At 50.9% G+C, this 17,705-nt stretch overlaps 1 protein-coding gene across 1 annotated transcript in view; it reads left to right on the forward strand.

The window, feature by feature from the left end:
* Znf683 (zinc finger protein 683) overlaps nucleotides 1-13,174 on the forward strand; it is a 23,997-nt gene extending 10,823 nt beyond the window's left edge. The window contains exons 2-7 of the mRNA XM_021161438.2: nucleotides 6,406-6,520; nucleotides 7,505-7,612; nucleotides 8,034-8,244; nucleotides 9,125-9,792; nucleotides 11,004-11,132; nucleotides 12,269-13,174. Of these exons, the coding sequence (XP_021017097.2) occupies nucleotides 6,406-6,520; nucleotides 7,505-7,612; nucleotides 8,034-8,244; nucleotides 9,125-9,792; nucleotides 11,004-11,132; nucleotides 12,269-12,577 (1,540 nt within the window). The 3' untranslated portion in view covers nucleotides 12,578-13,174. The remainder of the gene's footprint in view (nucleotides 1-6,405; nucleotides 6,521-7,504; nucleotides 7,613-8,033; nucleotides 8,245-9,124; nucleotides 9,793-11,003; nucleotides 11,133-12,268) is intronic.
* The last annotated feature ends 4,531 nt before the right edge of the window (nucleotides 13,175-17,705 follow it).

The raw sequence follows: 17,705 nt of genomic DNA on the forward strand, positions 1-17,705 counted from the left end.
GCCTCAAACTCACAGAAATCTGCTTGCCTCTGTCTCCTGAATGTTGGAATTAAAGGTATACACCATCACTACCTGACTAGAATTTGTTTTAAAAGGTGTACACCACACTGTGTTTTTGGTTTTGGCATCAGGATATTGTTGACTTTATAGACTATTGTAGTGTTCACATTTCTTCTATATTTTTGAAAAGTCCTTGAAGTCAGAGGAACATACTGAGACCCCATCTCAAAAAACAAAAACAAAAATTGAGATTTTTTTCCCCTTAAAAATCGTGATTTTTCCTATTTTAGAACAATTAAGGCCTGTGGCAGCGCTGACCTCTAATTATGGTGCAGTACAGCTGGTCCAAAAATGGCCCCTGTTCTGGGCTTTGCCTGAGTCCTGGGCCTTCTTGCTAACATCCTTGACACAAGTCTGAGTGCCAGGTACTGTTTTCATTTTGCTTATTCTGGGGCTGCCTCACCACTCCTTGCGTTGAAGCTATCAGCTGGACCCTCAGTCTTTGGACACTAAGCTGTAAAATAGGGACATTAATAGTTGTTGCCGTCAACCATGATGAATTATGTGAGATGAATGTAAAAAGGTTTGGCATATAGGAGACCCTGACGAAATCCACCACCTGCCCGCCCCTTCCTGGCCATCGCAGGATCTGGTACATGGATGTCCATTATGTATAGCTTCCTGTTCTGGAGGCTAGAGAGGTGGGCTCTCCTTTTTCCCCATGCCCTGTTACACTGGATCACACACATTGTGCGTAGGATAGGCGATGCCTCCTAGTGACTAAGAGTAAAGTATGTTAGCTCTTTGGATACAGGGAGGTGGCTCAGTGGATAGAGCACTTGTGTGCCAGAGTCCAGTTCAGACCCTCTCCCAGTTTTGTAATCCTAGCTCTGGGGAGGTAGAGCTAGGGGGATTCCCTGGACTGAGCTGGCTAGTGAGAACAGCCATATCTGAACGCGCTGGCATGACTGAGAAACCTGCATAAATGAACAGAACGGAGAACAACTGAGGAAGACCCTCTCAGTGTTAACCTCAGATCTCCACATATCCATTAGCACCAGCACACGTAAATGCAAACATGCATACAATTACGCATGCGCACCACATATGTCCATCGACATGCAAAGAACAGGACGGGGAGGATTTGAATCCAAGCAACAGAGCGTCTTGTTTCCAACCCTTGGGGATGGTGGAAATGAGAGGCTTGGTGAAAAGACCTTGGGCATCACCTGAAGACATGGCTGGACTTTTGGTACCCAGAAGGAATGGAAGGTCACCGCTGGTGGAGAGGAAGGATGCAAGAGGCCTCCATGACTTTCTGCACAAGCAGGAGCTCAAACACCCTATCTCAAGATCTCTTCCTCACCCTGGGGTGTGAAGTCAGGGCCCACTCAGGGCATCTGACAGACTGACACTTATGCTGCCGGAGGAGATAAGTAGGAAGGTGTCAGGCAGAGGGAGGGAAGGTGTCAACCACAGAACAGAGGTAGGGGAGCCCTCCCCCCCTCCCATTGCCCGTAGCACAGTCCTCAGAATCACGTCCTTCCTCCATGTCTGCTTTTCCCTCTGGCCAGCCACAGTGCCAGGCCCTCTCCTGACCTGGAGTGCCAGCTCAGTACCCTCAAAAATATGCCTACGACCGAGCTCTGGGAGCCATGTGCGGAGCCGGCTGGCACTTGGCTGCTTAGCCTTACAGGCGGCAGTGACTATGGGACAAAGAAGGCCTCGAGGAGGAAGCAGGATTTGCCTATACTACCATTGGATCCCTAACCTGTGCAAGCAGATCAACTCCCAGCTCTGTTTTGCTCTACCCCGGAAGCTTTGCCCTCTCAGCCGTGACGTCCTGATGTTGAGTCCACAGCAGCCAGCAAGCCCTCTGGGAGCTGGTCGGCAGAGTCCACAGCCTGGGCCACATTCCCATGAGAGACAGTCGACAGGAGGCAGTCCAGTGCATGGTATCTCCATGAAATGGGCTTAAAACAGACGAGAGTCCCTGACTTCATTCTCTAGTACCACACACACAAAGTATCTAAAATCTGACTCTCATGGCTAATTCCCAGTATACTCCAAAATCTTTTTTTTTTCATTTTCTTTTTAAAAATTTATTATTTTACGTGCATTGGTGTTTTGCCTGCATGTGTGCCTGTGTGAGGAGGGTGTTGGGTCCCCTGGAGCTGGAATTACACACAGTTGTGAGTTGTCATGTGGGTGCTGGGACAGATTCCAACTCTAGTCCTCGGTAAGACTGCTCCCTTATCTCCCCAGCCTCCCCCACTCTCCTCCCTCCTCCTTCTCCTCCTCCTCCTCTTCTTCCTCCTCCTCCTCCTCCTTCTTTCTCCTCCCTGTTCTTTTTTTTTTTTCATTTAGAATTCTCAGGCTGGCCTAGAACTTGGGATCCTCCTGCCTCAGCTTCTGGATCATACCACCTGGCTCCACTCTTGTACTCTCAGCCGTCCTCCTCATTCTGCCTTTAGGTGAATCACCTTACAGAACTGCAGCTTTGGTTCACCTCACACCCCTGCAAAAAAACCTCCTGTCTTCATATCTGGAGTGCTGTGATGTTGAACGAGTCACTCTCTTTTGTTGAGTGTGGGTTTGGGAACTGTAGTATCCATCTTGAAGGGGTGAGGCATCTATGGTGCTGTTGGGGTGAGGCAAAGCCTGTAGACACGTCTTGCCCAGTGGCTGGCACACAACGAGGGCTGCCATACCACGAGGTGGGGTGCTGGCACTGAGTAGAATGGATTGGGGGCAGACTGCACTGCATCTGGGCAGGTGGTCTCCAGCCAGGAAGGGGTTAATGTACAAAGCCATGAATCAGAACTCAGTCTACCCCAGTGCAGCCCTGCCCTTTTGAACTCCCTAGGAAGCCTGACAAGGGTAGTGAAACAAACTAAACAGTTACTCGCTTGTGCCAAAAACTTGCTGAGGCCCAGGCCCATCCTAAAGGGCTTTACAATGATTATTTTGAGGGCTCCTGGATGAACCTCCATAAGGCAGAGATTGACATATGAAGAAACAAGAGCGATTAAGAGATTTACAGTTGCATGAAATAAATCTAGCAGGGCCAGATTAACCACTCCACACAGCGTTGATTCTGCTGGACTCTTCCAGTTTTGTCTCCCTCTCCCACCAATAGGGAAAGACCATGAGGGAGCACACCCCCCCCGCCCCCGCAAAGGAGCACTACCCAGCCAAGACAGAGTAGGCAACAAGTATGCAAGGCATGGCATGAACCAAGAGAGGCACAGCAGCAATGCTAGGGACAGAAAGAGAGCGGACGACGTGCACCCTGTAATTAATCACACAGATTAAAATAAAAACTTAGGGGCTGGAGAGATGGCTCATCAGTTAAGAGAACTTCCTGTTCCCAGTGCCCATGTTAGGCGGCTCACAACTGTCTGCAGCTCCTACTCAGAGGGCTGCCTCTGGCCTCCTCAGGGACCTGTGCACACCTTCACATACCCACATATGGGCACACATGTGCACAGTTAAAAGTAATAAAAATCAATCTAACCCCCTCCCCAAAAAAACCCTCAACAAACTCCATGCTCATTACCTATTTACTGCTTCATTTGCCCCAAGTCACATTTAGCAATTGCAAGTTTCAGCAACAGTTGAACTTCTGTTCAAAATGTTAATAGAAGTTTTGTTGCACCATAAGGAAAAAAAAATGGCCAGGCAGTGGTAGCACATACCACACACCTTTAATCCCAGCACTCAGGAGGCAGAGGCAGGCAGATCTCTGAATTCAAGGCTGGCCTGGTCTACAGAGTGAGTTTCAGGATACTCAGGGTTATCACTTCCTCCAAGCCTGAGAAAATAAATAATTAAAAAAAATTAAAATCAGAAGTAGAAAAGTGAGTTATGGAGCAGACCTGTAATTCCACCTCTTCTGGAGACTGAGGCAGGAGCATGGCAAACTCAAACCCAGACTCCTGTTATGTGGTGGTTTCCTCCTACACTGAAACTCCATCCTGTAAGGAAGCTCCTTAAGACAGTAGGCAAACAACTCAAAATAAGTTCAGGAAGTTCCTGAAACTGATCAGGTTCACTAGGCCCCGCCCTCCCAGAGTAAACAATGAAGATGTGCAGACCAGACCATCAGTTTTGAAGACTCTGAGACCACCCCAGATGCCTGTAAGAAGCAGAAACTAGCTGAGCTGCCTGGAAGAAGAGGTTGGACACTCTCTAGCCTGTTGAGCTTGCAGTGTGCACCAGGGGTACCAGCTTTTGTGAGCTGTCACCCACACAGGGCTGGGCTTTGATAATGGCCCCGTCTTTGAGTCATATTTCTGCTCTTGGAAGTAACCTCTCACCCATATTCCTGTAAGTAACCTCAGTAAAACTCATTGGCTCACCAACTTAGACTTGGGTGGTTGGCGTCCACAAGTAGGCTCATATGTGACACCTCCCCAGGAAAAGTCTTGTCACACCACACTTTGGCAACTTATTGTCTGTCTTTTAAAAAAGTAAAACCCAGCTAGGCATGGTCCACGCCTTTAATCTCAGCAGTCAGGAGACAGGCAGGCAGAGCTCTGTGAGTTCAAGGCTGGCTTTGCAGTTCTATGCCAGCCAGGGCTACATAATAAGACCTTGTCTTAAGACAGATAGACAGACAAGGGCTAGGGAAATGGGTGGGTGGGTAACGTAAATCCAAGTTCAGATTTCCAGCATTCACAAAAAGCTGGGCACAGCAGCATGCGCCTGCAATCCCACTTTAGAAAATAAGATGGAGGGCCTGGAGAGGTGGATCATGGGTAAAAGCACTTACTGCTCTCAGGACTGGAGTAAGATTCCCAGCACCCGTATCAGATGACTCCTGACAGCCTGTAATTTCAGGTCCTGGATGATCTGACTGCTATTGGCTCTCCAAGAGCCCATACTCACGTGTGTGCACACATAAACACACACACACACATGCACTCGGACACACACACACACTTAAAATAAACATTTTAAAAGTATATATATATATATATATATATATATACTTTAAATAAACATTTTATATATACTTTTAATTTAATACATTTTATATATACTTAAAATAAACATTTTAAAAGTATATATATATAAATAAACATTTTAAAAGTATATATATATAAATAAACATTTTAAAAGTATATATATATAAATAAACATTTTAAAAGTATATATATATATATATACACACATGAAAGTATACATATAAAGAATATATGTACTTTCATATAGAGAATATATGATGGAGAATAATGGAGGAAGAATTGCCTGATATTGCCCTCTGACCTCCATATACATGTGCACACAGATGTGTGTACACACAGATGCATATGCATACAGATGCACACATATATGTACACATGCATGCACACAAACACACCCCCAAAGAGTAAGGGGAAGACACTTGCCTACATGTACAAGGCCCTGGGTTTAGCCCCAAGTAGCCTAATGAATTAACGGCAGGCAAACCATGACAAGGGACAGTAGTGGGGCAGTGACTGCCAAGACCCAAGCACCCAGCTCTTTCTGGTGTGTTAGGTTAGCATGGGGAACTTACATTACCAAGAGATCCCAAAGTCTAAGGTTTGACACTAGAGATCTCTTGGCTAGTTGCTGTGTGACTTTGAATGAGTTTCGTACTCCATCTGAGCCCATTGATCATGGGAAGAATCAAATCAACTCCTCGGATTTGTGGTGGAGATTAAAAGGGATAAAAGCACCTGAAGGCCCTTGCACAGGGCCAGGCGCATAGCAGGCTGCTTGCGAAAGTAGCTGTTTACTGTGATCCTTGGGAGACGCTCACCTTAACCCTGTTGCTACATCTTCTAGTCAGAGTGTGTGTCACATGGATTTTCCCATTGTACAATGGAGAGGCTGCTGTGGGAGAGCCTTTGCCTAACTTTGCACAGAGGATAAATGTATCAGGCAGACAAAAAAAAGGCCAGACATAGAAGTTCAGGGCTGCAATCTCAGAACTTAAGAGGTGGAGGTGGGAGGATACCAGGTTTCAGAGCCAGTCTGGGTTATAGAGGGAGTTATAAGACTACTGGGCTATGTGAAACCCTGTCTCAAAACAATAGCAACATAGTATACCAATAGAGGCAGGGGGCAGCCAGGACCACAGCCAAAACTCATACCCCAGTCTGAGTGGTGGGTGTGGTAAATGTGCCCCCAGTACCAGTGCTAGTGAACAGATGAAGGAGGACCAGGAGTTCAAGGCCAGCCTCAGCTATGGGAGGCCCTGTTTCAAAAAGTATTAAAAAAAAAAAAAAATCCAAACAAGAAGGTCATGTCCTAGGACCAAAGGGACCTTGGCAGCTTGTTCAGACCCTTGCATTCTTTCCTGGAAGTCTATTTAAGGCAACCTCAAATGTGTTGCATCTTCCTGTCAACTCTCTCACCCCCTCCCTGGGGCTTCAGATACAAGCACTGCTGCCCCACCTGCCCGACCTCCTTCCTTCCCAGCCAGAGAGGGCTGGCTGCTGCAGAACCTGGCGAAGAGCCCACACGGCCAGCTGGTGCCTTCCATGCCAAGGTATTTGAGAGCTGAGGCAGAGCAACAGTTGGGAGAGAGGGGAAGAGCAGGGCATTGGGGGTCTGAGTGCCTGGGTTGTGGTTTTAGCGTCTGAGGGGGCATTTGGGGCCACTTGGGAGGGGAGGGAGGGGTGGGATTTGCATAGTTAGATGCCCGAGCAGCATGGAGCCGACTGGCATCCAGCTGAACACTGGGGCATCGTCTTGTCAGGCAACCCAGGTAGCACCTGGGCCATCTCCCAATGTTTCCCAGAAAAGCCACCTAGGTAAACCTGGATGGTAGGAGCCTCTGGTTGGTATTGTCCTGTTCTCCACAAAGAGAGAGCAGGCTCCTAATTCTCCACAGCCTTGAGGAATCCAGAATGTTCCCTCAGAGCCCTCATGAGGACTCTAGTCTTCATTTAATATCCTTTATGCGCTTTCTAGAAAAGAGTCATCAGCTTCTGCATGTCAGCACTAAGACAGTTGTCAGCCAGATGGTGGTGGTACAAATGGAAGACAGAGGCAGGTGGATCTGAGTTCGAGGCCAGCCTGGTCTACAGAGCAAGTTCCAGAAAAGCCAGATACCCAGAGAAACACGCACACACACACACACTCACACAAAACAACCAACCAACCAAAAAGGCACTCATTAGCTAGGACATACTCAGTTTTCTTCACTTTTTGGAGTCCCCCCTCCACTTCCTCCTGAGTGCCCGAGTTACAGTGTTCCCCACCACGCCCAGTTTATCCATGTATTGATGTATCCATGATCATGTATCCATGATCTCCATGTATTGATGGAGATCAAACTCAAGACCCCATGCATGCTAGACACCCACTCTGCTAAGCTGTGTCTCCAGTCCCTGGCTTGCATTTCTCAAATGGAGAAACTGAGGCCAGGAAGAAAGTGACTTGCTTACAGCCTCACTTCCCAGTGAGAGAACCAGTGCTAGGTAGAACCCAGCCTTCTCAGCTCACCTCAACTCCCTCCCCCCACCATCAGGTAGTGGGGGCTGCCCAGTTGGGTTGTTGCTACCAGATGAAAGCCCTGGATGGTTTAGGAGAGACCCTGTACCCCAGTCTGGACTTCCAGCTCTATCAAGATGACCAGGTAGGGTGGGACCTAACCTTCTCTCTGAGAATGTCTGCCAATTAATAGGAGGGCGGAATGCATGACTGAGTTAGGCCTCAGAGGCCCTGAGCTCATGCTTTAGATGGCTCAGATTGTCTTTATGGACAAGAATAAGGATGGCCACACAAGCCTTGCTGAATGTGTATGGACGAATAACCAAGAAATGGAAACCAGGGTGATCGGGAGTGGGGGTTTAGAGGGAGAACAGGACAAGTTATATATATGGGGAAGGGGAGACAGTCAGTGAACAACGCCTTAGAGAAACCTTTGGAGGAGGGAAGGAGAGCCATTTGAATGGAGGGTGGAGTGGGCGAGTGTCCAGGGCTTAGCAGTTTCCCCTTAGAGTCTAAACAGGAGACTCCCCATTCCAGGGCCTTAAGCCCCTTTCTCTGCTTCCCAGGTCTGCTCAGCTGACACTTCTCAGCCACTTGCAGACTCAGTGGGTGCTCATGACTTACCCTGGAGCGAGAGGATGTGTCCCTTACCACTGGCACCAGCTAAATCTCCCTTGCTGGCCTGCCCCGAAAGCCCGGACCTATGCCTGTGTGCCCTGCAGAAGACACCCCTAGGCAGAGCCCCACAGGACCTCGGAGAAGACACCTCAAACATGAGTGAGTCTGGGGCCTTGGGGCTGGATCTGAGAGCTCTGTTGGTGGGTTGAAGGGGATCCAGGTTTGGGGATGCAGAGGAGACTGGGACTCCGTCACTGGTGAGGCAAGAGCCCCAGACACACTTTGCTGCCTGGGTACCTGGTATGTAGTGGGCAGTCAGAGGACAGACAGACTGCAGGAATGAGTTCTCTCCTCCTACCATGTGGATGTGTGGATTCTGGAGCATCAGCTTGGATCTTCAGGCTTGGCAGCAAGCACCTTTCTTTGCTGAGCCATCTTGGGGGTCTCTATAATTTTTAATTTTTTTTTTTCTGTTCGCTTTTATTGAGACAGGATCCCAGGTAGCCCAGGCTGGCTTCATACTTCATGACAGTGAACTCCTTCCTAATTCTTCTGCCTAGGCTTCCCACATTCTGTGACGACAGGCATGCACCACATTTGCCCAGCGGAGAACTGAACATTTTGCTAACTGTTTAAATTTAGTCATGTGTTCAGCAGCTGCCCCTTGGGACCCTTAGGCTGCCTCCTTTTGACCCATGACATCCAAATTCATATTTTAAATCTGGGATCTCTCTCTGAAACTTCAGTTTGCTTCTGGGTATACTTAACCTCTCCCTGACGTCTAGTGGGCCACTCATAGACCTCTCTCCCCCTTCCCTGACATCTAGTGGGCTGCTCAGAGGATTTTTCTCTCCCTGAATTTGCCAGTCGTTCCCCACACACTGGCGGCTTTTATTATAGGCTCAGTAGCAGTGGGGAAACTGAGTCCCAGAGAAAAGTGCCTAGCTCAAGCTGCGGGTTCTTGCGGGTTCTTTCCCAGCTCCGAGCTCTTCGCCTTGCAGGCAGTACAGGGCCTAATGATCTTCCCTTTCTGGTTTAGGACACCAGCCGCCAAGCTTGTACAAAGCCTCCACCGACAGCGAGAAACTCACAATCAAAGACTCACTGAACAGAGAGGAGATGGGAAACGAGCCAGAAAGAGGCACCTACCCATCCCTCCCTCCTCGTACCAGCTCCTTCCCAGATGCTGGGCTGGACAGAAAGAGCCTTAGTCCCTTGACCTTCTGGCCCTGGCTTCCTCCCACTCTCATCTCCAAGGAACCTCCTGTCCACATCTACCCCATCTTCCCTGGGTACCCACTTCTGCCTCTCCCTTACCTATTCACTTATGGGGCCCTACCTTCTGCTCAACATCCGTACCTCTTCATGCTGCCCCCACACTCCACATACCCCACCGTGGCTGGGCCCAGCTTGCTTATTACAGCCAGTGGGTCTGGATCTCGTATCCCCCAAGAGAAGACCCTGCTTCTCCACTCGGGAGCTTTCCAGAGTGCCGGCCACACCCTACACTCCCAGGTTGGGAGTCGGAGCTCTAGAGATGCCCGGACCCCAGGACAAGCTGGTGTGGCAGCTCCAACAAGGCGGGCTGTGCCAGGCTCCCGGGCAGGTGTCATAGCCCTGCCCTACCCTCTGAAGAAAGAGAATGGTAAAATCTTATATGAGTGTAACGTGTGTGGCAAGAACTTTGGGCAACTCTCCAACCTCAAGGTATCAGCTCCCTGGGTCCTGCTGTCCCTTTCAATCTTCCTGTGACTCTCTTGCCTTTCACCTTGCTTCCAGAATCAAGTCCTGGAGTCTGGAAGCCACTCCTGGACACCTCCTAGGGACAAGTGGTCTTGCGATTTCACCCCGGTGGAAGTAAATATGGCATAAGCTGGGCACCACCTGGGCTTGGTGGAACACACTTTTGGTCCTAACATTCAGGAAACTGAGGCAGGAGCGTGTCAGTGTAAATTCAAGGACAGTTTGGGCGATATAGTGAGACTCCATCTAAAAATAAAAGCGGGCAGTGGTGGTGCACACCTTTAATCTCAGCACTTGGGTGGCAGAGGCAGGCAGATCTCAGTGGGATTGAGACCAGCTTGGTCTCCATAGCAACTCTCAGGACAATGAAGACTACCGAGTGAGATTTCATTTCAAAAAAAGGGGGTGGGGGTGCACATCAAAGTCTCCTGCATCCTGAAAGACTGTGTGTGACATCACCTTATTTAAGTTAAAAATGGGGAAACAGGCCCATGGTAGACAGAAATTTCCAGCGTACCACAATTTATTATTAGTGGATTCAAGCTTGGATTTCAGTTTCTTGGCATCAACTACTAAGCTCTTTCCTAGACAGCACTCTCTCTAAATTCCCAGCTAAGTCTCTTTATTGCTTTTGAAAGTTAAAAGAGGGGGGGAGTGTGTAGGTTTTGGTGAATCGAGATCACAGTCTTACAAAGAGCCCTTTTTCAAGTGGGATCCCACAAATAAGACCAGATGTTATAGGTGTCAACTGTATAGGTGTTGTCCAGCCTGGGCTGCCTGTGGGCCCCTCGCTGTTAGCAAGGACCATAAGCTCTGTGCAGATTATGGTTACTGGGGAAACAGAGTTAGCAAACCTGCAGATTGCCTCAGATTTAATGACGGCCCCTAGAATCTGCCTTTTCAGCATGTTCCTAAGCTCATACCAATGCTGCTGGTCTGTGAATTGTACTTGAAATAGCTATTCTAGGGGATACCTAGGGTACCCCTTATCTGGTTTCCTGAATCTCTGCTACAGGGTAGATCTGGGTCCTGAGAGTGTCTGAGTTCTAACTTCTGCGGGAAGTAGTAGAGAGGCTCCGGTAGCAGCACAGGATCCTGCAGAGGATGTGGGTAGAGATTTGGAGTGGAGTCTTAGGCTGTTAGATGTTCTACATGGCTGGCAAAATCTCTTCCAGGTTCACCTGCGCGTACACAGTGGTGAGCGCCCGTTCCAGTGTGCCCTGTGTCAGAAGCGCTTCACCCAGCTGGCCCACCTGCAAAAGCACCAGCTGGTGCACACCGGGGAGCGTCCCCACCAGTGCCAGGTGACACCTTTCTCCCCTTCACACGCGCGCGCACTTGCAGTTGGGGAGGACTCCTAAGTCCCTGGAGGGGGGAGAACTGGAAGAGGAGGAGGAGGGTATGGAGGGTGGGAAGGTGGTAGTGGAGAGAACTTGTGGGTGCACGTGTGTGTGTGTGTGTGTGTGTGTGTGTGTGNGAGAGAGAGAGAGAGAGAGAGAGAGAGAGAGAGAGAGAGCGCAAACTGGGGGGGGGAGAGGGAAAGGATGGTCACAGGAATAAGTGATGTTGGAGAACAAAACACAGCTGGTGGCACACGCCTTTAATCCCAGCACTCCGGAGGCAGAGGCAGGCGGATTTCTGAGTTCCAGGGCAGCCTGGTCTACAAAGTGAGTTATAGGACAGCCAGGGCTATACAGAGAAACCCTGTCTCAAAAACAAACAAACAAAAAACCCCACAGCCGCTTGTCTATGCACGGAGAATAATGAAGTTGACAGTTCTGGCGCATGCGTGCCCTTTCCTACCTCCCTGGGTTGTTGAAGGAGCCATAGTTTAAGCTAGGACTCCAAGTAGGAAAACAGTTGGATCTTCTTTGAGTCTGCCTCATCCTTTGGGAGGGCAGAGGCAGGGAGTCTTCCTTCCCTTGACAGGGGCGGAAGTGAGACCGGTGTCTATGCTACAAAGTCAGACCACTGTTCAAATCCTAACTCCTCCTCTTAACTTGTGTGGCCGTTGGCTGGTGGCTTCTTTCCTCTGAGCCTCTGCTTACTTAGTGGTTCCTCTGGAAGACCTTTGCAAGGTCAGTGCCTGGCTTGCCCAGCACCCCAGGAAATGCTGGCTCCGCCCCCTGCCTCAGGGCTCTATGTGAGTCCCTTAGTTCGTCTTCTCTAACTGATAAGGATGAAAATCAGTGCGCATCTATGGCTGGCAGAGAAAGAAAGTCACTCCAAGGGAAGTCACTCAAACAGAGTCACACAGAAATGAAATTAGAAAGCTAAGCCCCGCCCACAGGCTCTAGCCCGGAGGAAGAGCTTCCGGGTCTGCATTGACAGGGAGATGGGTTAGGGGAAGTGTTTCCGAGACGGGTGGGGGTGGGGAGAGTGTCCCTAAGCCAGTTGGGGGCCCGGAGATGACGATGACAGGAGCACCCGTTTCTACCAGGTGTGCCAGAAGCGCTTCAGTAGCTCCAGCAACCTCAAGACCCATCTTCGGCTGCACTCAAGTGCCAGGCCCTCCCAGTGCCGCCTGTGTCCAAGTCACCTCACACCGAATGTGTACCCTAAGCTGCATCACAGGCTGCGGGCTCCTCAGCTCCGTGGCCTGGCCCACACCCACCTACCTCTCGCCTCTCTCACTTGCCTTGCCCAGTGGCACCAAGGAGCGCTAGATCTTGTGGAGGAGAAGAAGATGGGCTGGACTGTGGACAAGGTGTCCTCGGAATCCAAGGGAAAGCAGGGGCAGCCAGCTTGAGCAATGGTGCTGGGATTTCTCCGGGAGCAGAGTGTTAGCGATTAAAAGATGGCTTGTTAGCGATTAAAAGATGGTCTCAGTGCTGCATCAGTCAAGGCCTTCTGAGAGTCTCCAGGGGAGGGGAATGTCCCTGCTAGATCCCACCCATCACCTGGAAACGGCAGGGCACACAGCCCAGGTGCAGCCGTCTGCCTCAGGCTGGGTTTGGGTTCCACTCTCTTGTTTGTGACCTATCTGGACATGAGTTCTCTATCTCAGCTCACCAGGGGACAGTGCTATATACCTTTCAGGACTGGATGAAGGCAGAGTGTGCCCACAGGGAGGAGGGACACCAGGGGGCAAGAGGACCTCAGTTGTGAGATTCTTATCAGCCACTTCAGTTACCTGGCATGGTGGACGGAACATCTTGAAGAAACTGGAGAATGAAGCAAGAACGGATTTGTGTGTTGGTCAGCTGGTGTTACCTCCCATGATCCGGTGGGATGCAATTCTCCCCGGGATGGAGATGAAAAAAAAGAGGCATAAGATATCTCCTGTCGGGGCTGGAGAGATGCCTCAGCAGTTAAGAGCACTGGCTGTTTTTCCAGAGGTTTTGAGTTCAAGTCCCACCAACCACATGGTGGCTCACAACCATCTGTAATGGGATCTGATGTCCTCTTCTGGTATGTCTGAAGACAGCAACAGTGTACTTATATACATAAAATAAATAGGTCTTTATTAAAAAAAAAAGATATTCCTGTCCTCTCATGACCCAGAATTATGATGTCTCCCGTGTACCAGAACCAGGGGGCAAAGGGCATCCAACCAATCAGGACTACAGAAAAGGAAGTGCCTCAAAAGAATGGGGCAATTGAGCCCAATGGCCTACCTCCTGGGGATCCCCTAAGATGTGTGAAGTGTTCCTTCCTCTGACCTGTGAGCCAGGCAGGCAAACGAACTGCCCAAACTGCCTGGGACATCAGATTAGAAGCGCAATAAAAGAAAGCTGCAACAAATGACTCAATTTTAGCCTCTGTGAGGTTCTGTGACCCACTGCGGCAGGGGGTGCCAGTAGCACCTCTGTTGGTTTCAGGTGGCTTCCTCACCTTCATATGGAGTGACAATCCCACTCCACGTGGTAGGTGGCTCCAAGAACCCTCCTAGGGAGCCCATCAGGCAATGGCAAGGTGGGCGAGCTTTGGCCCTGTCAGCAAAGAAGGCCCTGGCTTTGCTCACCTTTTGTCACACCTTTGGGGTGTGGGGAAGTCAGCCCTTTGGCTAAGCCCCGCCCAGCTGGTCCAGTTGGCGGGACTCTGCCTGCTTCCTGCCCGCGCTCTGCTCCAGGGACCTAGCAACTCCTGGAGCTCCCTAGACTGGGTCCAGCTTCCTAGTCCCGGGGGTCCCAGACTCCCCTTCGTCTTTACGAACTTTTGTGAGCAGGTCCTACTCTCCGAGTGCGCACACAAATCCACCTCCCAGAGGCAGACCGAGCAGAGAGCAGGAGCTCGGGAGGGGGGAGGTCTGTGTGGGACTTCGGAGGAGTGCTTTGGAGTGAGACCTGAGGTGGGCACAGCCCCCTAAGGGTGCACCTTCAGCCCCAGGGCATGGACAACATCTGGATCAGGTCCCCACCCGCTGCCCTTGCTTGCAAGGTTGCTGTTTGCACAGAGGGACGGGCCGGAGGAGGCGCTTCTCTGGCCTGGACAGTGGATCCGGTGGCACCCTCAGCCAAGTGATCCACCGGTCCAAAGCCCCAGACCTGGAGACCCGGATCTCGCCATGAGAGAACAGCGCAGGGGCTTCCGAGCTCGCCTGGCCCAGGTCTTGACTGGACTAGTGGGCCGAAGGGAGAGGAAGGGGAAGATCTCAAAGGAGGCCAGACTCCAGGATAGGTGAGGGGAGATGGAGAAAGGCTGGGTGGAGCAACCCTGGCCTAGGGGTATGTGTTTGTGACTCTCCCTCTTTCTCAGTGTATAAAAATGTAGAGTTCTAATCGGCAGGCATGAGGAGTGACCTTGTGCCATGATTTGGATCTGTGAACTGTGGAATTTCTTTGTGTGGTGTGTGTGTGTGTGTGTGTGTGTGCCTTAGAAGATAAGGTAGGGGTACGCATGTAGACCATGCTGGCCTCGAACTTGTGCCTGTCTTCTTACCCAGCCTTCTAAGTGCTGGGATTACAAATATGTTCCAAGACTTTGGATTGTCTGAGTGTTTTTGTTTTGTAACTTAAAGCAACTTTGACAACTTCCTGTCAGGCAAGCTGCAACTAAGAATTGTCCACCCAGTAGTACCTCCTTTTGCTGCCGGCTGCCGCTGTGGACTTTGGTTCTCACGTCCCAGGGCAATGTTTCTCCGGCCTCTGAGGTCCTTTGTTGTGAGCCCCCGACAAGTTCTGGAACTGTCTTTTTGCCCTCAGTTGCCACACATGGGCTTCCCCTGTCACCCCGGAACCTGGCGATAACTCTAGACTGTACCTACAATAAACCTTTATGTGCCACTTGCTTCGTGCTTTCCCTGGCTGAACTGAAGCAATCCTCTTGGCAGCCTTGGAAGACATAACGAGTGTGACTCAGGTCCGGAAGTAGAGGTTCAGAGACGTGAAGTCACCTACCTAAAGTCACACTGTTGGGAAGAGATGAGGCTGAGACATACGCCCCTCCCCTCGGCTGGCTGACTTCTGAAAGGCGCTTCTCCAAACCCCGGTTGCTATGGAGATGGCGAGAGCAGAAGCCAGTGATGGTAGGCTACAACCCATGGTTGCCTGCTGGCTGAGTAGCCTGGGCAAGTTCCTTTACCTCTCTGAGCCCTTCATGGTAGCTCAGAGTGGAGGACAGCCCTGCCCTGTGGATGGCTGAACCCAATGGCTTGGAGGGGATAGTGAAAATTCCAGTGGGCCCCCATAGTTCATAGGCCCTGCATGAGCAGAGTGTGTGGGTGTGCTGTTGGTACCAGGTGTTGGGTGTTTGTATGTCTATGCAGTTACTGGGCAATTTGTTCTGATCTTATCGTGACGCAGCTGTCTTCAGGCCTGCTGGCCCAGGAGGGAAGAGGGCGTGGTAGGGGCAGCAGGGAGGGGATGGGATTGCTCTCTCACCCTAAAGAGGGGAAGGCGCAGCCACCTTGTGCCTGGAAGCCCGGGTCCCCTGGGGTGCCCACACCCTGCTAGAGCTCCGCCCACTCCCACCTGGAAGACACACCCTCTCCCTTACCCTGTCTGGCAGAAACCTGCCCTATAGGCCTGATAGGCTCTCCCCACACCCCTCCACACTCAGACAGGAGGCTGGCTTGGGGTGCAATTGAGTCAGAAGTGAGGAGGGCAGGAGGAGGACTGCAGAGCCAGCATGATGATACATGCATGCCGCCGCGTACACAGTTGGGCCCCATTCTTACCAGTCCTGGGAATGGGACCCTGAACCGAGCCACAGGCCTCTGATACTGGCTGATCCCACCCAGGGGGAGGGGCGTCGGGTTGGGCAACACACTTCTAAGTTTTTCACCCGTTAATACAGTGTCCAGTCAAGCTTTGGAGCGGGACAGTCCTGCTGACTTTCTGCCTAAGGCAGAGGTCACAAGCTGTGTGACTCTGGGCAAGTGACTTTGACTCTCTGTGCCTCTGTTTTTCTTATCTGAAGAATACAGTTGCTGACATTTTTTTGAGGTCTAAAAATGATCAGATAGGTAGGTAGAGATCCTAGGGTCAAGCCTGATACTCAGAGGGCTTTGGTAAACAGGAAGTAATAAAGTCACCGGGGGACTGTGCTCTTGTGTCCCGTCCCCCCCCCCGTGTGTGTTGTTCCCCCCCCCCTTGTGTGTTCCCCCCTCTGTGTGTGTATTGTCCCCCCCCCGTGTGTGTGTGTCATTCCCCCCCCGCTGTGTGTGTTGTCCCCCCACCCCCGTTTGTGTGTCGTTCCCCCTCCGCCCCCGTGTGTGTGTTAGGGGACTGGTGAAGGAAGCAGAGGATGCTGTTGCTCGTTCTGCGGCGCTGTGGGCCCTGGTTTAGCGGGACAGGGGCCACTAATCTCAGTCTATGTGTTGGGAAGGTGTTGGAACAGCAGAATTGTCCTTATTCTTTTTCCCTGTGCTTCCTTCTTAGGCCCTGGGGCGGCCAGAGCTGCCCTGACCTTGCTCAGGGTCAGGGCAGCACCAACGACGTCAGCCTCAAGGTAGGATAAACCTGAAACGCCAGGCTGGGGGCAGGAGCTCTGGAGGGCTGGGCAGGATGAAGAACCGAGACTTGTGGGTTCTCCCTGTTTTTGATGCCTTGTGTGGCCCTGGAGATCTCTCCCCCTCCTCTGCTAAAGAGGCCAAGTAGTACCTGTGTCAGAGCCGTGGAGAGGAATTCAGTAATAGATGCAGAGAGGACAACAGAATATCAGGGTGTCAAAAGTGTGTGCGGTTGATGCTGGAGAGACGGGTTCCATGGTTACAAGCATTTGCAGCTCTTTATAGGCCTGGGTTCTGTTCCCAGCACCCCCTATCTGGTGATTCACAACCGCCTGTAACTTTACCTTCAAAGAATCCAATACCACCCGGACTGCGTGGGTACCTGCACACATCTGCATGCAGCCAGATGCATGTGCACATAACTAAAAATTAATATCCAATGAGTTAAAAGAGGAAGTGTTTAAAAGAATAAATAGAAGTGTGCACCTTTGGAGAACAGATACCTACCTCCTGAGGTCATCAAGCAGCCAAGTCCCCACCCCCCTTTGCTCCTCTTTGTATAAGCGGGTGCTCCTGTGCCTGGGTACTCTGCCCGGATTATATCTCTGTGTAGCGTGTCGGGAGTCATGTGCTGCTCTGATCACGGTCAATTTACATACCTACATATCCGCGGTCCACCTCCCTTAGAGTGTGGAGGAGCTGGGATTCCAACCCACGTCGCCTCCATGAGGGCCCGATGATGCTGTCTCTCGGATCTCTCAGGGTGTCTAGCCCCTGAGGAACTGGAGACCACGTCTGTTTCATAAATGAGTAACTTAAAGACGACGGAATCACACTGGACGTGGTGGCGCACGCCTTTGATCACAGCACTGAAGGTGCAAAGGCAGGAGGATCTCTGGAGTCCAGCCTGGTCTAGAGAGTGAAGACAGCCAGATCTACATAGTGAGCCCCTGTCTTAAAAAAACACAAACACAGAAACAAAACA

Source organism: Mus caroli, chromosome 4, assembly GCF_900094665.2.
Source record: "Mus caroli chromosome 4, CAROLI_EIJ_v1.1, whole genome shotgun sequence".
In the NCBI taxonomy this organism is placed as follows: Eukaryota; Metazoa; Chordata; class Mammalia; order Rodentia; family Muridae; genus Mus; species Mus caroli.